The sequence below is a fragment of the Vipera berus genome (genome assembly GCF_964194415.1).
Source record: "Vipera berus genome assembly, chromosome: 13".
Lineage (NCBI taxonomy): Eukaryota > Metazoa > Chordata > Lepidosauria > Squamata > Viperidae > Vipera > Vipera berus.
Genome location: NC_138216.1, coordinates 10,285,512 through 10,310,841, shown reverse-complemented (window position 1 = coordinate 10,310,841; position 25,330 = coordinate 10,285,512). Strand labels below are relative to the sequence as shown.

At 48.9% G+C, this 25,330-nt stretch overlaps 1 protein-coding gene across 1 annotated transcript; it reads left to right on the top strand.

The window, feature by feature from the left end:
* Positions 1-789: 789 nt before the first annotated feature.
* On the top strand, positions 790-24,085 carry RHBDL1 (rhomboid like 1; the record flags this gene model as incomplete). The annotated part of the gene is made up of 8 exons (XM_081337914.1): positions 790-828; positions 9,488-9,646; positions 12,322-12,546; positions 13,987-14,135; positions 18,956-19,068; positions 21,793-21,893; positions 22,306-22,366; positions 23,771-24,085. 8 exons carry the CDS (start codon positions 790-792, stop codon positions 24,040-24,042), a joined length of 1,119 nt encoding a protein of 372 aa, XP_081194040.1. The 3' UTR covers positions 24,043-24,085.
* Positions 24,086-25,330: the final 1,245 nt, after the last annotated feature.

Here is a 25,330-nt window from a genome sequence, read left to right as displayed (position 1 = left end):
GTCCAGTTTACGGGATAGCAAGCAGTGGATCTGGCTGACCTCATCTCGGATTGGAAGAGAAGCAGGGTAAGGCCCAGTTTATATCGGACGGGAGACCACGAGGAAATCCCAGCACACCGGGAAGCTGAACGTTCTCCTCAAAGACTGGCAAGCCATTTCGGACTCACAGTGCATCAAATCTTGCCCCGGTCCCCGGAAGCCTCCTCGTATTTCAAACCCCGCCACGCTGACAAGGCTCAACTGGGCTGAGACTGGACCAGCTGCTGCCCCCCCCTCCTCCTCCTCCTCCTCCTCCTCCTCCTCCAGGGGCAGCGGATCCAGCAAGCTGGAGGCTTCACAAAAGAGACCGGACAGCCATTTGTCTGACACGAGGTAGGGTCTCCTGTCTGAGCAGAGGGTTGGACTAGAAGACCTCTAAGGTCCCTTTCTGAGCTTCTCTGATTCTCTTGAGCTCCCCCGCCCGCCCCGTCCGCCCGGCTCGGGGGAGGAGCCAAGCGCTCCCCCGGCCCTGCGCAACGCCCTCCCCGGCCCCGCCCGCCAGCTGCCGTAGCCTCCCCTCCCGTCCCCTCCCTCCCTCCCCTCCCGCCCGGCTGCCACTCACGTTGGAGCCCCGGCCGCCGCCGCCGCTGCTGCTGCTGCTGCCAGGACTGGCTCTGGATCACCTGCCCGGCGGCAGCGGCGGCGGCAGCGGCGGAGAAGGTACCAACCCGGGCGCCTTCCTCTTCTTCCTCCTCCTCCTCCTCCTCCTCCTCCTCCTCCTCGGCCGCCTGCGCCCCCAGCTGCGGGTATATGGAGAGGAGCTCGCTGCGGCAGCTCATCCAAGAGCAGGTGAGCCCGCGCAAGGGAACCGGTGCAAGGAGGAGGCGGCCGGCCCGGCTTGCGTCGCAATCGGGGCTGGGGGGGGGCTCGGGCTGAGTCGGGGGCGGGCTGCCAGGTGAGGGTCTCCAGCCGAGCCAAAGGCGTGCCGTGGCCGATCCTCAACGGGAACTGGGGCGAGGGAGGGCGGGCGGGCGGGGGTCCGGCTTCCCTGCCCGGCTGCGCGGATCCATCGTGGATCCGCGCAGCCGGGCAAGGAAGCCGGACCCCCCCCCCTTCCTTCCTCCCTCCCTCTCTCCGGGTGTGCCTTCGGCACGCCTTGAGCTCGGGTGGAGCGTCGCGCAAGTCGGGCGCGAGTTGGGCGGTTGGATCGGGCGCAGGGCGTTTGCCCTGCATGGATAGGGAGGAGGGGGGCATGCATAAGCTTGTATTTGCTCCAATGGCGGGCCGGGGGGGGGGTCCGGGAGAGTTCCTCCGAGCCTGGGGGAGCCGGTGCGAAGGGAGAGGCGCCGGCTGCTACTCGCTGCCCTCCGGGGTCGTGCCTGGAGCCGGTGGCTAAGCGCGGGGCAACGTGCAGCACGCCGTGTCCATCACCTGCCGTGCTCGGCCTGAATCCCAAAATAAGAGACGCCCAAGGTTCGGGGTGGGGGGGTGGGGGGGTGTTGGGGGAAAACCAGGTTGGGGGGGGAGGGGTTGACACCAAAGGCCTCCAAGGGTGGGCTTCGGGGTCCCCAGAAGTGCATTTACTAAGAGCCCCCCCCTCCTTGGCAGAATCAGACCAGCGGCTTGGGATGCCTTCACCCCCACACTGAGAACCATCTCTGTGCCAGAGAAGAGCTGTTTCTTCTGGTTTGGGCACCGACCAAGAGGGCGAATTTGTCCCATCCTGGGATTGTCAGCCTGGGAAGGGGGGGGGGGGTTGAATGAACCTGGCACCCTCCCGCCCCCCCCCCCTCTCTTGAAACTAGCCTCTGATGGAAAAAATCTGGTTTTTTCCAGAATTTCAGGGATAGCCCAGGTAGAGTGTGCCATGCTCTCTGGTCCATTTTTATTTCATCCAGGCTCCTTTGGGCCAACCTTGGACCGCCCTAATAACTAGGAATAATAATAATAATACCAGCCTACTCTGCAGGACTCTGGTACAGATTTTAGTTATTTGTCTATTTATTAAATTGATCTAGCCGTTCATCTGGCGAATGTGACTCTGGACCGCACAGAATAAAACGAAGCGAGGAAAAACACATCTTAAAAAGCCATTAAAAACAAATATACTCTAGTCTAACCAAACCATCAGAGGGTGTTTTGAAGACTCACACATCATGAAACCCTCTTGGGCGACCCTTTTTCAGGGGATCCTGAGGTCTGCTGGAAAAACTACACTTGGAGAGATTTCCAAAAGGTCAATAAGGGTTCCTGCCAAAGTACTAGGAATCCTTGAAGCTCTTACTTAGCAACCGAAATCTTGGACTGAGGCTCAGATGAAGTTGCAGCTTTTGAGTCTGCTGGCTGAATCCACACGCAACACATTCGTCCAGTGTTTCTCAACCATGGCAACTTTTAAGATGTGGCTGGAGCATTCTGGAAGTTGAAGTCCGCACATCTTAAAACCCCCAAAGGTTGCCTTTTTGAAAAGGCAACTGGACTTTTGTTTTTCCTTGAAGACGTTTCGCTTCTCATCCAAGAAACTTCTGAAGTAACTTCTTGGATGAGAAGCGAAACGTCTTCAAGGAAAAACAAAAGTCCAGTTTGCCTTTTCAAAAAGCGCCTTTTGGGACAACCATGTCCTGGATGATTGAGAATCTCTGTAGAACATCTCTTAAAAGTTGCCGCGGCTCAGAAACACTGCATTAATCTAACCAAAATGGGAGATGAGTGGGTTGTAGCTCAGCCTACTCCTTGTCCTGGCTTATTGTACTGTATGAACTGGGAAGTTATGGATATTTTCTAACTTTGAGCTGTGTGAATGTAGCGCTTGTGTTCTGTTTATCAGGGTTTAGGGATTGTGTGAACCCAGCCATGAGGTCCTAATAGCAAAAAAGCACTATTTGTGGCTCTAGACACAAATAGTGTCTGTGAGGAGTAGATGAGTTCAACAGGCATAAGCCCAAAACCTGGAAGAAGTTTGAGAGATGAAATTTCAACTCTCCATTGGTTTTTGCTGCAATCCTGTTAATGTTTACTCAGCAGCGAACTTCTCCGCTGGATAGCTCAATAAAGTGAGTAAATCTGTGTGCCTTTCCTCAGAAATGAATCCCTCCAGACCCAATTAAGCTTACTCTCCTGTAAGCGTACTCAACTTCACAGACTGGACATGTAGCTTTTAGGAAGCTCATAGGGTGTCAGTCTCCCCATTCCCTTCTGTGACATGGAGAGAGGAGTAACATTTCCTTGATGTAAGACAGCCTTGTTGAGTTCAAAATTCAGCTTGCCTGCTTGTTTTTCTGGAGATTCCTACTTGCTTGTAAATTAGCTCAGCTTCCGGAAACATAGCATACCTCTGTGAGCCTATAATGCAGCTTGGCTCTCTTGCTAGAGACGCCTGCCATGAATTGGATTCTTTGGTGTTGCCTGCTGCATGCTACTTTTGTGACGGTAGACTTTGATTTGCACTGTAGGAAAAGACTGGCATGGGCGTTCTTCTCAAAATAATGCAACCGTACCTTGGCAGTTTTATTGCACACTCAAGAACAGAGTGTGTGCACCGCATCAGGTTTTTTGCACATGTCAGAGCAGGGTGTTCAACAAATGCCTGCTTCGTGTTGTTGCTAGGGGAGCAACAGATACTATAATTTCCGATGCATATGTGTAGACGTAAATGTAAGAAAGGAATTGGCAAGGAAGAGTTGCTGGTTCCCTGGCTAGGAAGACCTGCACGGTCAACATGGATCCTTGTGCTCCCACGAGAATAGTCAAGGATCTGTTGGTACTGAGATATAGAAGGAAACATCCTCACATTTAAACTCTGGAGCACAAACCTGGTCCAAAAGTTGTAACATCTGGATTTTGCAGTGGACAGATATCCTGTGTATATGATTCCCTTTTAATCGGCAGGAGATTTGTTGGTGTGAATTTTTTGCTGGGTGAGCCGCTTTCTGAATAAGAATCAAAGTTTTATTTTAGGAGCCTGTTTGGCGTAGTGGTGAAGGTGCTGGCCTTGAAACCAGGAGACAGTGAGTTCTAGTGCCACCTTAGGCATGAAAGCTGGCTGGGTGACTTTAGGCCAATCAACAGGAGATGGTGAGTTCTAGTCCTGCCTTAGCCATGAAAGCCAGCTGCGTGATTTGGGGCCAATCTCTCTCTCTCTCTTTCAGCTGAACCCACCTCACTGGGTTGTTGTTGGGGGGAAAATAGGAGGAAGAAATATTACTTATTTTCACTACCTTGAGTTATTAATAAAGTAATAAAGGTTGGATCAAAATCTAATGGATAGATAACTTCCAGCGTAGCTTGAGATTTGCAGCTGGGCAGGTGAGAGAAATGCATTTGATCATAAATGCATCTGTAATGCTTTGATGCGTGCAAGACCACACTTTCCAAAAGAGGTGGGTTTTTTCCCCTGTGTGTTCTCTGTGTTTATTGGACTGTTTGAGAAAGGAGGATCAGGTTGTCTGAAAGAGGACAGAACAGATATTCTCTATCTCTCCAACTCTGGCTCCATCTGTCACTCAGTTTGGCCGTGCAACCTGCAGCCTTTTAAACAATTTTTTCCCACCAAACAGAATAACAGAGTTGGAAGGGACCTTGGAGGTCATCTAGTCCTACCCCCTGCTCAAGGAGGAGACCTTATACCATTTCAGACAAATGGCTGTCCAGTCTCTTCTTCAGAACCACCAGTGATGGAGAACCCAAAGCCTCTGATTTATTGTTCCCACTGTCAGGGAATTTTTCCTTATTTTTAGGCTGGATCTCTCCCAAGCAATGCAGCCATGGTAGAAAACCCAGTTCTCCCATTATTTCCCCTGTCATGTGCTGAGCATCTGTGCTGATAAATGGGCTGCCTTTTCCTATCACCCCCGTGTCTGGTCCTTGATGCGTTTGAGGCTGCGCTGGTGCTGGGGAAGAACTCACAAAAGAATCTGCTTCTGTAAATGGGCAACCTAATTCATCTCCAGGAAAAACTTTGCTTCTCTCCCACCGACTTGCTAAGGGAGAGTGGAAGAGCAGCTGTGCCGAGTAGTGAAGCTTTAATTGTAATCCTTCTGGTATTTACCAAGAGAGGGTTGCACCCACGTCTGCCCACATCTAAGTTTTGGGTTTTCACTTCTCTGCTGAATCAGGATCTATGACGTCTGGCGCTCCCAAATTTTCCATGTTTTATACTGTCATGCAGGTAGTCCTCAGCTTTGGATCACAATCAAGCCCAACATTTGTGTTGCTCAGCAAGGCAGTTAAGTGAGTTTTGCCCCATTTTGCAACCTTTCCTGCCTCAGCTGTTAAGGCAACCACCGCAGTTGTTAAATTAGTAACTTGGTAAGTGAATCTGACTTCCCCATTGCTTGTTAGAAGGTCGCAAAAAGGGATCACACAAATTGTGGGACAATGCAACTGTCATAAACGAGTCAGTTGCCAGCTGTCTGAATTTTGACCACGTGACTGTGGGGATACTGGTCGTAAGTGTGAAAAATGGTCATAAGTCGCTTTTTTCAGTGACATAACTTAGAGCGGTCACTAAATGAGCTGTATATTTCCCACCAACCCAGGGATGAGCAACTGCGGCAACTTTACGACCTGTGGACTTCAACTCCCAGAATTCTGCTGGCTCAGGAATTCTGGGAGTTGAAGTCCCCAGGAGGTAAAGTTGCCATAGTTGCCGATTCCTGCTCTGCCCATACTTACTCCCTTAAAACTCTGTTCCTCAAACTTGGCAACTTGAAGATGGGTGGACTTCAACTCCCAGAATTCCCCAGCCATCTTAGAATCCACAAGGATTGAGGGGAGAGATAAACTGCACGCATAAATTAATACCAGCCCTTCAATGTTTCTCAACCTGGACAACTTTAAAATATCTGGACTTCAACTCCCAGAATTCATGGTGGCTGGGGCATAACGGGAGTTGAAGTCTAGAGATGTTTAAATTGCAAAAGGTTGAGAAACCAGCCGGAAAACATGAATTTTGGTCTAACCGTACCTTGTTTTATTGCAGTTTATTGTGCTTAGTTATTTTTACAAGACCCTCCACCAGCAAAAACAATTACAACTCCTTGACGCCTCCAAGGAGGTTTAGCACTTTTTAGCAATAAAGTATTTTTTTACTTAAGACCTGTACATTAAAAAACAACAACAACCAAATGCTATTGCATGTTTTAACAGACTAGAGTATAGCATAAACAACATTTTTATATGAAGTGCAAAATCAAAACATTCGTCTGACTCCCTTGATTGCAATATTCACTTTATCGAATTGGTTGGTTCAGACCCAAACCAGCAAGATCTCGGATATAAGCCTGTATTTTTGTTCTTGTCCCAATTGGAGGATTAATGTTAGATTAGATGAGCTTGGTCCAGCTCTTACGTTCTTAAATACTAGGGTGATACGATTGAAGAAGGCATGCTGCCAATAAGATAATAAGAAAACATGTGGAGGAGTGTTTTTTGGGGAGGGGTTGGAATAAAAAAAATAGAGGGTTTACAATGCTGTCTTTAGTCGGGGCATAAAAAAAAGATGTTGAGACTCTGGAAAGAGGGCAGAGAAGAGCAACAAAGATGATTAGGGGGACTGGAGGCTAAAACATATGAAGAACAGTTGCAGGAATTGGGTATGTGTAGTTTAATGAAGAGAAGGGTGAGGGGTGACATGATAGCAGTGTTCCAATATCTCAGGGGCTGCAACAAAAAAAGAGGGAGTCAAGCTATTCTCCAAAGCACCTGAAGGCAGGACAAGAAGCAACGGATGGAAACTGATCAAGGAGAGAAGCAACCTAGAACTAAAGGAGAAATTTCCTGACGGTGAGAACAATTAACCAGTGGAACAACTTGCCTCCAGAAGTTATGGGTGCTCCATCACTGGAGGTCTTTAAGAAGAGACTGGGCAACCCTTTGTCTGAAATGGTGTAGGGTTTCCTGCCTGAGCAGGGGGGTTGACTAGAAGACCTCCAAGGTCCCTTCTAACACTGTTATTCTGTTAAATTCCCCTTAAGCCACCATTCCTGAGAAGTAGACAGTGCTTCTTCCTGATATGCAATTCGCAGGAAGTGTGTGGGTGGGGACGGGGTATGTAGTTATTGATCGATTGATTGATTTGACTTGCTTGCTGCCCATTTCACCTAGAGGTGACTCTGGGCAGCTTCGAAACATTAAAATGCACTAAAACATTGAAGCCATAAATAATCTTCATCAAAGTAATAATTTACAGCAAAAAGATAACAACAACAATAATAATGAAGTTGGGAGGGACCTTGGAGGTCATCCAGTCCAACCCCCTGCTCAGGCAGAAAACCCTGTACCATTTCAGACAAATGGATGGGGAGGAAGGGAGCAGGACATGAAAGGCGGGAGGAGATGGGATCTTGTCTTAATCCAATAGCCACCTCCAGCATGATGCGCCCCCACTGAGCCTTGGTGGCACAGTGGCGAGAATGCAGTACTGCAGGCTAACTCTGCCCACTGCCAGCAGTTCGATCCTGACCGGCTCAAGGTTGACTCAGCCTTCCACCCTTCCGAGATCAGTAAAATGAGGACCCAGATTGTTGGGGGCAAGAGGCTGACTCTGTAAACTGCTGAGAGAGGGCTGAATATAAGTATATAAGTCTAAGTGCTGTTGCTATTGGGACTCCAGGCCAAGTCACAGAGACAGGTCTTCAGGCCCTTATGGAAGGACAGAAAAGTCGGTACGGAACTCACCTGGTTTTGGGGTGTGTGTGAGAGAGAGATGTTCCAAAGAGTGGGAGCCACAGCAGAAAAGGCCCTTCTCCTGGACCCCACCAGCCGAAATTCTTTGACTGACAAGGTCTGTAGCACGTCGCCTCTGTTGGCACAGGTGAGGCGGGCCGATTTCATTGGGTGAGGCAGTCCTTCAAATAACCTGGACATGCAGAGCTTTAAAGGTGATAACTTAACACCTTGAATTGGACTCCCGAAGCAGCTTGGTGTAACCTGGCCCACCCTAAGGGCCTCGCCAAAAGCTGGAAATCTCCCCAAGGTTTCCAACTTGCAGAAAGCCTGCTGAAAGATTTCACATCCCCCAGCTCCCACCCCTACCCCACCGTCTGCAGATTCACCTCCTAGAAAAAAAATTACCCTCTGCACGAATGGGTGGCTGTAGGCACATTGCTGAAGACTTCTAACCCCTCGTAACCATCTGAGTGTCGAGGTTTGCTCAGGAGTGAACTCCAGGATCTGGTGGGCGAGACGAAGTGATAAGTTGCCTGCAGCTGGAGATGACTTTCGTTCTACATGCTTCTCTTTCTCACCAGCCTTCCAAAGCCTCCTTTGCCCTCCCTGTTCCAAACATCGTGAAGTTTTCTTCCCTGGAGATAATAAGTGTGTGTTTGTGTGTGTGTGTGTGTGTGTGTGTGTGTGTGTGTGTGTACTAGTTCTGCCACATCTAGAAATCCTTGGTGATTGGGTGCCATCAGCTAGGTGTCGCAATCCTTTTAGGGCATTGCAGCCTTGGCAACACACAAACACACAAAACACACACACACACACACACAGAGAGAGAGAGAGAGAGAGAGAGAGACAGAGCAGAGGCTGCATGTTTATTAAGGCAAAAGTGCTGGTCTTCATCCAACATTCATCAAAGCCCCCTCGCTTCCTATTTCACAGCCTCCCCGTGGTCCAGCTGCTCCCTGTCTTACCAAGAATGGTCTAAAAATAAAAATAAAAATGGGTTTCTTCAACCTTTAGCATTGCTTGAAATCTCTATTTAGCAGAGAGAGTTTTGGGGGGCTGCTGAGCCCCAAGGATGTTAGGAAACTTCTCAAAGGGTCAAGACTTTCCAGTGGAGAAAGGAAATTCCTGTGACATGTTAAGATATTTTCGGTACTGCACAGGAAAGGGAAGCACGGTTGAGAACAAATAAGGTCACCTGGCTTGGGCAGGGGGGATGGACTAGAAGACCTCCAAGGTCCCTTCCAGCCCTGAGATTCTATTCTGTCCTGTCTTCAGTTGCATTCAATTGACAGTTAACTTCTGTAACTCATCCAGGCTGGTCCCTTAGAGGTAGCCCTTAATTTACAAACACAACTGGGGACAGAATTTCCATTGCTAAGCAAGGCAGTTGTTAAATGAGTCGCATCCGGTTTTACAGACTTTTTTTGTTAGGGTCGTTAAGCAAATCACTGCAGTTGTTAAATGAAACGTGTGGTTGTCAAAAGCCAGCTGGTGCAAAGCACCCAGGTTTTGAATACATGATCGTGGAGATGCTTGGACGTTCATAAGTGTGCGGACCGGTTGGAAATCCTTTTTTCCAGTGCTTTTGTAACTCTGAAGGGTCACTGAGTGAATGGTTGTAAGTCAAGGACTACCTTGTGGTTGCAAATGTATCTCACACCTGATTTATTAAAAACCCTGCTCGGTCCTCAACTTTGCTTAGGAGCTTGGCTTTTCAGCTCGCATTTGTGCAGAACAAGTGGCGCAGCTTCTGAGATGGATCAGAACTCGCGGTGGAAACGAATCCTTTGCAGCGAAGGGCAGGATGGCCACCAGAGCTGATTCTCCTCTCCTTTGACAGCTTGATCCCAAAAACACCGGTTTCGTCGGGGTGGAGACCTTCGCCAGCCTGGTACACAGTCATGAGCTGCCTCTGGATCCTGCCAAACTGGAAATGCTGGTGGCCTTGGCACAGAGCAACGATGAGGGTCAGATCTGTTATCAGGAGCTGGTAGATCTGGTCAGTGGCGTGAGTACCGGCAGCTGTAAGGGGGGGGGGCTGGATCGGTCTCTGAACAATGGAGGGGCTGTATTTTTCATTTCTGCGCACTTCAGAGCATCCTTTCTCAACTTCAGCGTCTTTGAGATCTGTGAACTTCCAATTCTCAGCGTTCTCCCCATTTCTTAAAGCTGCGGAGGTTGAAAAATGCTGCTTTAGGTTGTTGGTTTTCTTGCAGGCATTTCATTGCCTAACTAGGGATCATCAGGGCTAGAAGACGGCTAAACCCCTTTCTAGCACTGATGATGTTGCCTGGTTGGGTAATGAAATGTCTGCGAGATCAGTCAAAGTTGCCTAGGAGTGTCTACTGTACTTGTGGTGATCGTTCTGGAGATGTAGCGTCCACTTTTCTACACTTGGTCAAGAACAGGTAGTTCAGGACCTGGAAGAGCTCCCACAACCCATGAGCCTCCCTCCTATGCGCCCAACTCGCCACGACCAATTCACTCACCGCAGGACAAATCACTGCAGGAGAAGAGTTACACTAATATCAAAGAAATAGCGGAATAGAATCATTGAAGAAAGGATGCAAAAGGAGGGACAGAACGAAATGTGAAGGACAAAAATTAAAATATTTTTTTATTTATTTTAAGTAATTAAGTAGAATTGTTAAATTGTTCTGCAGTGAATTGTCCCATGATGAGTTGGTGGTGGTGAGTTGTCCTGCAGCGAGCGGGTGGTGGTGAGTTGGCTATGGCAAGTTGGCTGTGGCGTATTGGCCATGGAGAGTTGGCCGCAGCGAGTTGGCTGTGGCTAGGTGTCCCATTCCATCCAGAAAACAAGTCACCTGAAAGAAAGCTGGGACAGGTTGAAAAATGAAGAAGCAGAGTTATCCTTTAGTCTCCTCCTGACCAGTGAAGCAAAGATGGACCATATTTATGGTCAGTTGTAAAGACAGCGTGTGTAGTGGTTAAGGTATTTAAATATGGATATCCAAGTTTAGGTCACCCCTCAACTATAGAAATTCATAAAGCTTGACCCATTGCTCTGTCCACCCCACCCACATCACGTGGGGGTGGTTGTCAAAGAGACCCCCTATGAAAGGAACACGAGTGAGAAAAAGTGGGATATAAATCTAACAAATAAGTTGAACGTTCTTTTGCCGTTGCCCGTTTGGCTAGAGAAACGGTGGTCCAAATTTCAGAGTGCGACTTCGCCCTTCACCGATATGTCTGAAGCTCATCTGAGTTCCTGTCAGATGACACTGGGCTTCATTCCTTTCAGGTCCAGCCGGATCCACAAATCTATTGCAGGCAACCTTAGAGCTACAATCTGCTTTGATCTATGCTGGCGGCTTTTCTGCAGTTAAAAAAAGGCAGACTTGGTTTCCTACTAGTTTCTTGGAGGAAGGAATGAGCAAGGCATTGCTGATGGGACCCCACACAGGTCGGGGTAGGGTTGGGTCCCCCCCCTCTTTTTATAGCACTTGTGAGGGAATTGTGAGGATGGATGGTCATTTCAGTGGACCTAAGACTATTAGAGGAAGCTCAAAGTATTTTTTTTTTCATCCATTTAAAAATTCTTATTGAGGGATTGGCCTAGGCCCGTGATGGCGAACCTATGGCACGCGTGCCGAAGGTGGCACACAGAACCCTCTCTGTGGGCACGTGCACCGTCGCCCCAGTCCTAGGCCTTCAGCTGGGTTTTATAAAACCTTTTTGCTCTAGGCCTCCGCCTCTGTGTGCAAAAAAAATATGTTCAATCAATCAATTTCAACTTCTCGCGGGGAAAAAAAATCTCGCAAAGTTGGAATTGATTGATTGAACTTTTTAGTCCCACCCAGTCTGCCGTTACCACTGCAGCCACGCCCACCCAATGGGCCACGCTCACTCGACACCCAACGATACATAAATGGGTTTTGGATTGCAGTTTGGGCACTCGGTCTCTAAAAGGTTCGCCATCACTGGCCTAGGCCCTTTATGAAGCCTACTAACCCTGCCTTAGGCAAACCCTGAGCAGTGACTGGTCAGTTGCCTTAACTGGTCCTCTTCTCCAGATTCATGGATTTAGGGACATCAGTCAAGGAGATATTGTCAGACAAATGTCTATGGAGATTCTCACTCATCCATGTCATGGTTCTCCCAAAGGTGCTTTTCCCCCCAAAAAACAACTGGACTTTCTTAGTGTTTCCCGTGAAAACATTTCGCTTCCTATCCAAAGAAGCCACTTCTGAAGAACTGAAGAGTTTTCTTGGGCGAGAAGTGAAACAAGAAAATCCAGGTGCCTTTTGGAAAAAGCACCTTTGGGATATTGTCAGGCGCAAACAACCAGGAGCATTTGTTGAGTTCCAAATGCAGAACAGTTTATTATTGTGACCTGTAATACAAGAATCAACTAACAGTCAAAGCTAAATTGGCGTTAGATAAAAATGGAATTCATGGGAAGCAGAGCTTGGGGTTTTTTTGTGTGTGTGTGTGTGGCAACACAATTGATTCCAAACTGATGACATGTTTAACCCCACCTTCCAGCTCAGCCTGCTGTTCTCCTCTACATATCCTGCCAGGAAGATATTCTTCGCTCAAAGGCAGGGTTGGGAATGGAGGGGGGATCTCGGGGTCTCTAGGAGGCAGTTCCTCATGAAGGATACAGTGGTGATTTTCCTGCTGTTGGGGGGGTGTCACTCTTTCTCCTTGCAGATCAGCAGCAAACGCTCCAGCAGTTTCAAGCGGGCCATTGCCAACGGACAGAGGGCCCTTCCTCAGGATGGTCTACTGGACGAGACTGGCCTGGGCTTCTACAAACGCTTTGTGCGCTACGTGGCCTATGAGATCCTCCCATGTGAGATGCACCGACGGTGGTACTTCTACCAACACCGGGCCTGTCCTCCGCCAGTCTTCATGGCTGTGGTCACACTCACTCAGGTGTGCAGAGGAGATGCTTGCCAAGGGTTGGAGTGCGCCACAACACACTCGTGGGGTGGGGTGGGGGGAAGGAGTGCCTTAAAAGCAGAAGTGTCAGCTCTCCAATTTTTTGACTTGGGTACATGTTGATTTCTAGGTCAGAAGCATCTGCACAATCTGACACTTTGGTCAAGGTGATGAAAGCATCTCTGTGCCTGTGTGTGTTGGAAGGTTTAAATACAGTTAGTCGTCAACGTACAATAACACCTGGGAGCAGAATTTGCATTGCTAAGTGAAGCAGGAGAGGGGCATGATGGCTCAGCTCTTAAGACCCTGAGCTTGTCAGCTGGAGTGCTGGCAGCCCAGGTTGAAGACCAGAACGCCGTGCGATGGGGTGAGCTCCCATTCCTTGCTCCAGCTCCTGCCCGCCTAGCTGTTGTGATTTAGCGTCAGCCTGTGGTACCGGCAGCTGAGTCTGATGATTCTGAAGAGGAGGAGGAGGAGGGGTTTGCTGAGCCTTTGGTGTCAGAGGGAGGCTCTGATGCACTGCAGGACTCTCAGCCTGGCCCCTCCTGTCATGTTCCTCATCAGACTCAGCCATGTGAGCACAAGGCATTGGACGTAGATGATTCACAGCTGGATCTATTCAGGGATGCTAGGAGCAGGAGGCAATCCAGCAGAGCAGAACAGAGAAAAGCAATGAGGCAACTCGGTGAGAGGAGGAGAAGGCAATGAGAAGCCACGCCTTGGGACTGCTGATAAAAGGGGAAGGTGTGGGAGGTGCTGGTTGCTGAAGGCAACCGTTTGAAGATCATCTGCTAGAATCCTGGTCTGTTATTCCTGTTTAACTCTTGTTTGAACTTTTGGTTTAACTCTTATTTGAACTTTTTATTTCTTTGTAAATAAATTTGGTTGGGTTTTTTCCAGCCTGTTGACTATAAAAAAGGGTTGTCCCTGACATTCAAACAGGGCCAGTCGTAGGCTGGAACAGAACACTAGCAGTCTGAAAGCATGCACGTGCGAGTAGATAATTTGCTCAGAATGTAACAGCATTCCGTGCACCTCAGTGTATAGGCATGCCAGCCACCTAATCACAGAAGCGTCTTCGGACAACCATGGCTCCCTTGGCTAAGAAACAGAGATGAACACCACCCTCTAGAGTCGGATACCACTGGACAGGGGAAACAGGGCGAGGCAGTTGTTAAATGAGTCACACCCAATTGTACAATACTTTCACCATCACTGCAATTGTCATTAAGTGAATCACTGGGTCATTAAGTGAATCTGGCTTCCCCACTGACTTTTGCTGGCTGGTCTCCTGTAGGACTTCAACTTGGCCAGAACCCAGAGATTCTGCAGATCCTAGACCTCAGCACTGCTAGCGGGGCCTTTGGTCCAATATGCTTGAAGGACATCAACTTACAGAAGACCATCACAGTAACTTTTTCTCCTTTCTACCAGATCATAGTTTTCCTTTGCTATGGAGCACGGCTGAACAAGTGGGTGTTACAAACCTATCATCCAGAGTACATGAAAAGCCCTTTGGTCTACCATCCTGGACATCGCGCTCGGGCCTGGAGGTTTCTCACATACATGTTCATGCATGTAGGGTAAGTGTCTACAATATCTTCTCCTACTCCTTTCCTGTGTGTAGTACAGCAGGAATGGAGGAAGCTGGTTTGCTGGCCACACCTGGTCCAATGTGCTGGTCTGTTAGGGCCTCGAGAAACAGCAACCTTGTGTTACACCAGGGGTCTTCAAACCTGACCCTTATATGACTTGTGGACTTCAACTCCCAGAATTCCTCAGCCAGTGTGCCTGGCTGAGGAATCCTGGGAGCTGGTCCACAAGTCATAAAAGGGCCAAGTTTGAAGACCCCTGGTGTAACACCTTGTGTAATTTTATCTGGCTTCTGGGTGGAATTGCGTCAAAGCATCTGCAAGCTAAATGGTGACCTGCTTTACTTTGGAAGTTCCAAATGTCAGCAAGTCCAGGTCACTGATGATGTTATGTTTGGGTCATGAAACATCTGCAAGAAAACAACCAAGCTCAGAGAGCACCAAGGAACCCACAGTCCCAGTCCCCTTCCCACCCACCCACCCCTTTTAGCACTGATGTTCTTACCTGGTTTGGGTAATGAAATGTCTGCAAGAAAACGAGCAAGCTCAGAAAGCACCAAGCACCAAGTCCTCCTCCTCCTCCTCCTCCTCCTCCTCCTCCTCCTCTCCACAACCCCACTCCCTTCTAGCACTGATGATGTTATCTAGCTTGGTAATGAAACATCTACAAGGAAACAACTAAGCAACCAAGCTCAGAGTCCTCCTCCTCCTCCTCCTCCTCCTCCTCCTCCTCCTCCTCCTCCTCCTCCAAGACCACTCCCTTCTAGCACTGAGGATGTTACCTAGCTTGGATAATGAAACATCTGCAAGAAAACAACCAAGCCATCTTGCCACTCCTCATCCGAGTGCAAAGCAAGTGTGTTTGGAACAGGTGTGTACAAGCACTCGGATTACCTGCCCACCACCTGAGGTGGCTCCGTGTCCTGAAAAGTCAGCTTTTGCTGGTGATTGTAAGTAACAGAAGGAGACGAATCTTCTCCAAGACTTGGTGGGCCAAATCCAGCCTGATGGCAAAGCTTTTAGCTGTCCGTTAGGATGGGATTGGATTGGCAGAGCGAACTTTTTCTGTTAATTTTCCACAACCCCCTTTTCTCTTGCCTCGAGTAGGGAATTAGATGCAATCTTTTTTATATGTCAGAATGTTGGAGAAGCGGATGTAGATTTTTAGGACTTGCTGACGAGCGGCATCTGTCCACGTTGCCACCAGCTGTTGAGTATGTTTCTTTTCTATCTGTTCCGCTGTGCGATGTTTGTTTCTCTTTCTTCTCTCTCCACTGTACAAAGCTCTTTCTGTTCATTTCTCCCCCCACCCCCCCACCCCGGAATAAAACAGATCTGTTGCTGGAGCTGCTAAAAGCAGCTCACTGGAACGGAATTGAATCCCTGGGTTTTATTGCATTTCCGTGGGGATGGGGGGAAACGGGAGAAATTTCTGAGCACGCTAGGCAGAAACCCAAAGCTGTGGGAAAACGGAAGAGCAAATACTGGGTATTTAGTAAGCGAACGGTGGAGGAGATTCTATTTAGAATGCAGGTGGCCTTCGACTTACGGCGCCCGTTTCTGTTGCTAAGCGAAACGTTTGTGAAGTGAACTGGCCCCGTTTCACCACCTTTCTTGCCACAGTTGTTCAAGGTTTTTTTAAAAAAATACATTTTATAAGATTACAGAGTAAAATGCAGAGTACAAAGCAAAGAGTAGGACCCAGTAGGGAGGGGAAAAGGGCAGAAAGTTGAGGGGGAGAAGGGGGAAAAAAAATGACATGGACTTCCGCCTCCTTCTGTTGCAGTAAAACAAAGCATTAAGTCGTTAATAAAACACGCTCATTAAGAGAATCTGGCTTGCCCATTGACTTTGCTCTCAAGAAGATCGCAAAAGGGGATCACGTGACCCCTGGGACCGTCATAAATACGAGTCGGTTGCCAAACCTCTGAATTTTGATCACGTGACCAATGGGATGCTGCGACGGTCGTAAGGCTGAGAAACGGTTCTAAGTCGCTTTTCCCACCACCGTCGTAAGTTTGAACGGTCGCTCAGTGAACCGTTATAAGACGTGGACCTCCTGTAGTTCTTTCCCTCTGAGGCAAAAGTACAGGTAATCCTCAACGTAACAGCCATTCATTTAGCAACCATTTGGAATTACGGCGGAGCGGAACGATGTGACTTACGACTAGTCCTCACACTTACGACTGTGGCAGCATCCCCGTGGTGATGCGATTAAAATTGGGACACTTGGCTGCTGGCACATCGTTATGACGGTGGCCGTACCCCGGGGTCAAGTAATCGCCATTTGCGACCACCTCAGCGGGCTTCTGACAAGCAAAGCTAATGGGGGAAGCCAAATTCGCTTAACAACCTCACGATTTAACAACTGCAGTGATTCACTTAGCAACCATAGCAAAAAAAAAAAAAGGTCACAAAATCATGTGCAACTCGCAACAAAAATTCTCATTCCCACTGAAGTCGTAAGTGGAGGACTATCTGTACCGTTGCTAGAGAAGAGCACTTTTGCAGTTCTGGAACAACTTTACTTATTAATTTTATTGGCCCCAAGTCACACACTTCTGTCTTCTTTCTAATTAAAAAAAATATATAAATCCTGACAGGTTTTAAGCATCTATTTTTATTTTTTTATTTCCTAAAGGCAGCTAGTAGGGAATGTTGAAAAGAACAGATGTAAAGTTTACAAATTGGGTAGGTGGCAGACCAGAAATATCGTGGGAAGAGGAAGTTTGGCAGACAAAAAAAAAAAAAAAATCTGACTGCCAGGCAAATGGCCAAACTTGATTATTTCACATAATTAGGAGAAGAATTGTGCCTTTCAACCCCCCTCTTTTCCCCCCTGTAACTATTTCCCCCCAATATGTGTGGTGCATGAATATGTGGGGAGAGGGGGGGGGGAAGGATCAATAGGCACCAAAACCAGCTGCAAGGATTTTGATCCGAAGGTGCTGCTGGCAAAGGGATGCAATGGTGGATAGGGCAGATTCTTTTGCAGTGATGAGGACTAGGAACTTGGGTTTTTTTTAAAAAAAAAGTTAAATGACTCTCAAGCTGGCCGATTTGGTATCTGCTTTTTATTTCTATGGAAACAGGACTGGGAGGGGTGGGGGTGGGGGGGTGGGGAGGCAAGGCACCAGACTGCAGTTAAATAATTGCAAATGTAAGGTTTCCTGAAAGCAAAAGACAGATTAGACCTAGGGGGCAATTATTTCATTTTTTAAAAAATCCCATTTATATCCCGCCCTTCTCCGAAGACTCAGGGCGGCTTACAATCTAAGAAGCACAAATCAATGTGCTTAGCAATAGCCTTCATTCTATGTATATGCCTGCTTATTAGGGCTTTCACACACACCCCCAAGCGGCATTATTACAAAGTCAGCTTAATTGCCCCCAACAATCTGGGTCCTCATTTTACCTACCTCGGAAGGATGGAAGGCTGAGTCAACCTTGAGCCTGGTGGGACGCGAACCTGCACTAATTGCAGGCAGCTGGTGTTACTTAAGGAGGCATTAGCCCACTGCTCCACCAAGGCTCTTCATTGTGGTGGTGGGGGTTGTTGGCATTTAAAGTAAAATTCAATATTTCAAGTGACCCAATGGAAGGCTTACCAGCAATCAAATCAGAAGGATATGGTATGAATCCAAAGTCAAAGTTGTTAATATTTTGAGTTTCGCCCTAGATTTAAGGCGTCGTTGACTTTAGTGTGGGGGGTGCGATGGTTCAGCGGTTAAAGACCCTGAGCTTGTCACCTGGAGAGCGGAAAGCCCAGGTTGGAGACCCAAGTGCCTTGCGACAGGGCGAGCTCCCGTTCTTTTCCCAGCTCCTGCCCACCTAAGCAGTTAGAAAGCACGCAAATGTGAGTAGACCAATAGGTACCACTTTTGGCAGCTGCACTGACAGGTTCAGAGTGTGTGGGAAAATCGAGGTGAAGTTGGTTGGCTTTGAGGATTTCAAGATACATCTCAAGGTTCTGGTCCTCGTGACAAGTAGCCTTTTCTCTAAAGCAAGGCTTTTCAACTTTTTCACCCATTGTACCACTTTTAGGATATGGCAACATCCAAGTACCACCAGTGGCCTAGCAAGGTGTCAAAAACGTGATGGCAAAAAAAAGGAAAAAAGTGATGAAGTACAGGTAGTCCTCGACTTACAACAGTTCACTTAGTGACTGTTCAAAGTTACAATGGCACTGAAAAAGTGCCCCCCAAGCCACAGCCGAGCAAGACATCTGCCTGCCCGCCCGGCGGCGCTCTTCCTCCTGTCCGAGGTTTTCATTGTGAGCATTTCTGTTGAGGATTGGCAGCGGGGGTGGGGTGGGGGCGTGTTTGGTTTTTATTCCCCCCCGTCTGCTGGGTGGTTGCGGCAGGTTTTGGTCACTTCACATGACCCTGGGACACTGTGACCGTCATAAATATGAATCAGTTGCCAAGCATCTGAATGTAAATCACAAGACCCTGGAGATGCTGCAACATTCCAGCTGATTGGCACTTCTTCTGGGCTCAGAAGCACCAGGATTAGCACTGAGCTCCAGCTGGAGCCTGGCGCCGATCCTGGCGCTTCCGCTGAGCCCTGACAGCCCTGCAGCTCCAGCCGTCTCTCGCTCAGGCTTGTGCGGTACTGCCACCAGTTCAGCTCATTCCCCTCCCCCCGCTACCACTTTTCTAGGATGGTCGCGTACCACCTGCCAGGTGCTGATGTACCACAGGTGGTACCCGTACCACTGCTTGAAAAGCCCTGGTCTAAAGCACCGATGAGGTGGACCTTATGGAGGGTTTCGCCTATGGAACCCCTTTCCTCCCTTCTCTCTTTTCCAGGTTAGAACAGCTGGGGTTCAACGCGCTCCTGCAGCTGATGATCGGGGTGCCCCTGGAGATGGTCCACGGAGTCCTTCGCATCAGCTTCCTCTACCTCGCAGGAGTCCTGGCAGGTGAGTCGAGGACCCCAGCTCTTTTGGCAAGCACGCCTGTCTCTTTCTCTTCCGGCTCAGCTACCCAGTTGGATTTATCTGGATTTATTACAAGAGGTCAGCAACACAGGCCCAAGTAGTCAGAGCTCAACCATACATGTCGAGGTTCTTTTTGAAAAAACACGGATGTAGCGCTCAGGAATCACTCTCTACCTCAGTGATGGCGAACCTTTTAGAGACTGAGTGCCCAAACTGCAACCCAAAACCCACTTATGTATGGTTGGGTGTTGGGTGGGCGTGGCCCATTGGGTGGGTGTGGCCCATTGAGTGGGCGTGGCTGCGGTGGTAACGCCAGACTGGGTGGGCCTAAAAAGTTCAATCAATCAGTTCTAACTTTGTAAGATTTTTTTTCCCCGTGATAAGTCGAAATTGATTGATTGATTGATTGAACCTTTTTTTTGCACACGGCGACGGAGGCCTAAAGCCAAAAGGTTTTATAAAACCCAGCTGAAGGCCTGGGACTGGGGCAACGGCGCACATGCCCACAGAGAGGGCTCTGCGTGTCACCTGTGGCACGCATGCCATAGGTTCGCCACCACGGCTCTACCTGATCCTTTAAAAAAAAACACCCACTAAAGAACTGCTGAAGCCGCTTTCCTGAACCTGATGCCTGCAAAGGTGGGTGGGACTACAACATCCATAAGCCACGAGCACTCGGATCATGGAGAATTGGAAGGTTCCCCCAATCTCTGGAGAACTGAGTCTTTTTTTTTTCTTTCACTAACCTTCATTTCTCCAAAATGTCCGGGGTGTTTGGATGAAAAAAAAAATCTGCTTTTTATTACTCTTAATTCAAGAAAAAGGAAAAAAAAAAGTGTGATTTTTCACCAGGTAGGTAATGGACGAGCAGAACGCTACCTTTGAAGAAGTAAAGGAAGGTGTTTTGTTTTGTTTTTTAGCTCAGCAAGAGACAGGCTTATTTTTACGCAGAAAGCTACGGTTTAATCCTTGGCAATGTTTGACTACGAGGCCATTTCGTCCGTTTCTAGGGAAAGGAGGGGTTCGTAAGGTAGACAAGGATGTGTGCAGTGGAACAGCTTATACCACCCCCACCCCCAGAAATCGTGGGCGCTCCATCGCTGGAAGTTTTTTTAAAATGAGACTGGACAAGCACCTGACTGAGATGGTATATAGGTTCTCCTGCTTGAGCAGGGGGCTGGACTAGAAGACCTCCAGGGTTCCTCCCAACTCTGTTCTATTCTAGAACATCTGCAGATGGGGAGTCAAATAACAACAGAGTTAGAAGGGACCTTGGAGGTCTTCTAGTCCAACCCGCTGTCCAAGCAGTAGACCCTAAACCAGGGGTAGGCAACCTTGGCTCTTTTATGACTCGTGGACTTCAAATCCCAGAATTCCTGAGGCAGCCACGCTGAGGGGAAAGAGAGAAGTTTCCAAGCTGAACCATGCTGGCTCAGGAATTCTGGGAGTTGTAGTCCACAAGTCATGAAGGGGCCATAGTTCCCCCATGCTGGCTCAGGAATTCTGGGAGTTGCAGTCCACAAGTCATGAAGGGGCCATAGTTCCCCCATGCTGGCTCAGGAATTCAGGGAGTTGAAGTCCACGAGTCATGAAGGGGCCATAGTTCCCCCATGCTGGCTCAGGAATTCTGGGAGTTGAAGTCCACGAGTCATGAAGGGGCCATAGTTCCCCCTATGCTGGCTCAGGAATTCTGGGAGTTGAAGTCCACGAGTCATGAAGGGGCCATAGTTCCCCCATGCTGGCTCAGGAATTCTGGGAGTTGTAGTCCACAAGTCATGAAGGGGCCATAGTTCCCCCATGCTGGCTCAGGAATTCAGGGAGTTGAAGTCCACGAGTCATGAAGGGGCCATAGTTCCCCCATGCTGGCTCAGGAATTCTGGGAGTTGAAGTCCACGAGTCATGAAGGGGCCATAGTTCCCCCTATGCTGGCTCAGGAATTCTGGGAGTTGAAGTCCACGAGTCATGAAGGGGCCATAGTTCCCCCATGCTGGCTCAGGAATTCTGGGAGTTGTAGTCCACAAGTCATGAAGGGGCCATAGTTCCCCCTATGCTGGCTCAGGAATTCTGGGAGTTGAAGTCCACGAGTCATGAAGGGGCCATAGTTCCCCCTCTGCTGGCTCAGGAATTCTGGGAGTTCTAGTCCACAAGTCATGAAGGGGGCATAGTTCCCCGTATGCTGGCTCAGGAATTCTGGGAGTTGAAGTCCACGAGTCATAAAAGAGCCAAGGTTGCCTTCCCCTGCACTATTCTGGGCAAATGGTTGTCCAGTCTCTTCCTAATAACCTCCAGTGATGGAGCTCCCACGATAAGAGAAAAACAGTTAGAAGGGACCTTGAAGGTCTTCTAAACAAACCTTGTGCTGAAGTAGAGACTCTATACCATTTCGGACAAAAAAATTGTTCAGTCTCTTCTTAAAAAGCTCCAGTGATGGATGTCCCACAAGGTCCGGAAGGCCATTCCACTGTTAAATTGTTCTGATTCTCGGGAAATTTCTCCTTGCTTCTAGGTTGGTTCTCTCCTTAATTAATTTCCACCCATTACTTCTTCTCGTGCCAAACGGTGCTTTGGCGAATAAGTCGAGCCCCTCAAAGTGGGGTCTGGATTGGGCAGCGCTCAGCCAAATTAAGAGAATAGTGGTTTTGCTTAAACAGGATGTCGTTTCGTTCCTCCTTTTCTCTCATCTCCCCGTCCTCCATTTTCTCGCAGGTTCGCTGACCGTCTCCATCACCGATATGAGAGCACCCCTAGTTGGCGGTTCGGGGGGGGTCTACGCCCTTTGCTCGGCACATCTGGCCAACGTCGTCATGGTGAGACTTGGGGGAACTGCAGCTGTTCTTTGGAAATAGACGGTTGCTGAATTTGCAGATCCTCGCCAACGTTTTGATGGCAAGTCAGAAGAGTGGGGATAAAAATATTCCAGATGGAAGCGCCGTCCCCCCTGGGCCCTGGCCAGATCTAAAGTGGAGGAATCTGAGGTGTCTTCAAAGCCAACTTGGTTAATTTGGCACCAGCATTCCAGGGTAGTAGCCAAGTTAAATCAGGAAAAGTAGGCGAAACTCCACAGCTGTGACAGCTGAGAACGAGGCAGACTTATTTTCACAATTCCTGGAGGCTGAGTTGGGGACATGGGCGCGAGGCCGGTTTGAAGGTGCAGAGGGGAGAGGGTGGAAGGGGAAACTGAGTCACTGAGGCATTCTTTTCTTTTCTCTCCCTCTGCAGAATTGGGCTGGAATGCGTTGTCCATATAAATTGCTCCGTATGGTGCTGGCCCTGGTTTGCAGTAAGTGCGGCTGCCTCATTCATTTTTTTCCCTCTGACAGATTGATGAGTTTCACGGAGCATGACAAACCATGGGTTAACCATCGTTTATTAAAGAAGCTACAACTGGCCGGGTTTCTACAATCCCATATCCTAATTTGCAAAGTACAAAAAGCATTCATTTGGAGACCGGGTGATTCTCCAGATAAAAGCAGTCCTTGCTTAAAGACCGAAAACAAAGATACGACGGACAGCCCCTTCCCCAGAAGTACTTATTACCTGATTTTGAAGTTCTGACAGCTGCGCACACACACACACACACACACACACACACACACACACCCAAAGTCACAGGACTGCATTGGGGCATTTGACAACCAGCTTTTATTTATGGTTGTTTATATAGCATCCCGCAATCATGCAGTCACAATTTTTGATATTTATTGCCAGTTTCTGCATTTATTTCTGGTTTCCGGCAAAAAAATGGCATCGCATTCATTCATTCATTCAATTTATTTGCCACCCAACTCACCGAGCGGCTTAACCACCACCACGTTTGCCTAAAGACCGGCACAGAAAAGATTGTAAAATTAGCCGTGGTCACCTGGTAACCCACTTAACAACTGCAATCACTGACAACTGTAATTCCAGGCTTAATGACGGTCATAAGTCAAGGACTACCTGCCCTGTTAAATGACCTCTCTTAGCATCAAGGCCATTTGCATAGTTTATACAGTTTAGCGCTGCCAATTTACCCATCCTTGTGTAAATTCAACAGCAACCACAACGATAGCAACGTGGTTTGGCAAGCTAGGGGAACCAGATCTACGGCATTCCCTTTCCTCTGACATCGCTTCTCGTTGCGCTGTTCCTGGACGTGCAGCTGAAGGATGCAAGCCCCGCCCTCTTTTTTCCACCCATAGCATCCACCATCTGGACCTTTTTGACCCCTGGCAGCCCCATGGATACTCCCTCTTTATTCCTTTCTTTTTTTTCCTTCCTTTCCTCCTTGGCTCACTAGCATGAAAGGTAACCAAGGCAGAGGTTTTGTGGCGAGAGAGGCCCTGAGGACTAGAAAGTTGACCTTCAACCCATATTCTCTGTTTCTCTCTCGTTCACTTTCTCTTTCTCTTTTCTCTCTCTCTCTTTTTCTCTCTTTCTCTTTTTGTTTCTTTCTGTTTCTCTGTTTCTGTGTGTTTCTCTGTGTGTCTGTGTGTGTTTCTTTCTCTTTCTTTCTCTTTGTCTTTCTTTTGTTCTCTTTCTGTCTCTTTCTCTTTCTCCTTCTTGTTTCTCTCTGTGTGTTTCTGTGTGTTTCCCTTTCTATTTTTCTCTCTCTTCTGTTTCTCTGTTTCTGTGTCTTTCTCTCTCTCTCTCTCTCTCTCTCTCTCTCTCTCTCTCTCTCTCTCCTTCTCCCTTCCACCTGCAGTGAGTTCCGAAGTGGGCCGTGCCGTCTGGCTGCGTTTCTCCCCGCCGTTGCCCTCCGCCGGCCCTCAGCCCAGTTTCATGGCCCACTTGGCGGGGGCCATTGTGGGCGTCAGCATGGGGCTGACCATCCTTCGCAGCTATGAGGAAAACCTGCAGGATCAGTGCGGCTGGTGGGTGATGCTCCTCTCCTACGCCACTTTCCTGGTTTTTGCCATCTTCTGGAACATCTTCGCCTACGACCTGCTGGGCACGCAGATCCCGCTGCCCCCGTAACCCTCGGCCCAGCCCTGCTTCTCTTGACATCTGCTAACCCTGGAAGTGCCCAAACTTGCAGGGGTCCAAAACCGGGTGGGGGAAAAGGGGCTGGGCTGATACCCTTAAGCGGGGCCATCCGTACCGTCCGTCGCTCACCTGGCGCAGCAGAGCGCTGATCCCATCGGATGCTGAAGGGCAAAGCCAGGCTAGAGGCCTGCGGAGGCAGGATGGCCAGGAGGCGTGGGGGGGGGGAGTGCCGGGGAGGGAGGGAGAGACCCAGCTTGACTCGGCGTCCTCCGTGCCCTTGACCAGGCCTGCAGAACGGGGCGCTTGTCTCCCTGAAAAGAAAGAAAAATCCTTCGTAGTGTGCACTGGGCTACTCTTTTCGAGCCATGAGGCTCTATAGGGCTTTGAGGGGGAGGAGGGAGACTACTTGCCCCTTCATCCTGGCCATTGGAGGGAAGGAGATGTTCCTGTCCATGACCAGGCCGAGTCCAGCCTTGGTGACCCGCTTCTCTCGCGAGGCTGTAGGAGAGACCCTCAGCCAATTCCTTGGGCTGTTCTTGTTTGCTTTGCCTTCTCCTCTCCTTCCCATTCTCCTTGTCCCTCCTCTTCCTCCTCCTCCTCCTCCTCCTTCTACTTCCCATTCTCCCTGTCTCTTCTCCTCCTCCTCCTCCTTCTACTTCCCATTCTCCCTGTCTCCTCCTCCTCCTTCTTCTCCTTCCCCTTCTCCTTGTCTCCTTTCTCCTTCTCCTGTCTCTCTCCTTCTTCCTTTTTTGCTTCTACAGTCCTTCTTCTCTCCCTTCTCCTTTCCTTTCCTTTCCTTTCCTTTCCTTTCCTTTCCTTTCCTTTCCTTTCCTTTCCTTTCCTTTCCTTTCCTTTCCTTTCCTTTCCTTTCCTTCCCTTCCCTTCCCTTCCCTTCCCTTCCCTTTCTGATAAAACTCTCAGCTTGGCCTCTCCAGATCTCTGGGGGAGACTGAGGGGGACCCCTGTCTGCAACCCTAACCCAGAAATCTTGGCTCAACATAAGGCATCCAATATTTCCAAGTATGCTCCATAGCCTGATTTACCACAAGGATACTCCTGGTATTAGCTCATGCTCTCCACGGTTCTAACTCTAAGCTCAGTTCTCCGATGGAAGTCTCATCAGTCCAAAGGCCCTGGCTCTGGTATTTGCCCCAACCTCACAGTGCCCTTCCCCCCTCCTGCAAAACTCACCACTGAGCCCTCACCACGGTTCGATCCCGACACGGAATAATGATGGAGCAATTGTTCCTGGGCAGGCTAGGAATTTAGCTTGCATCGA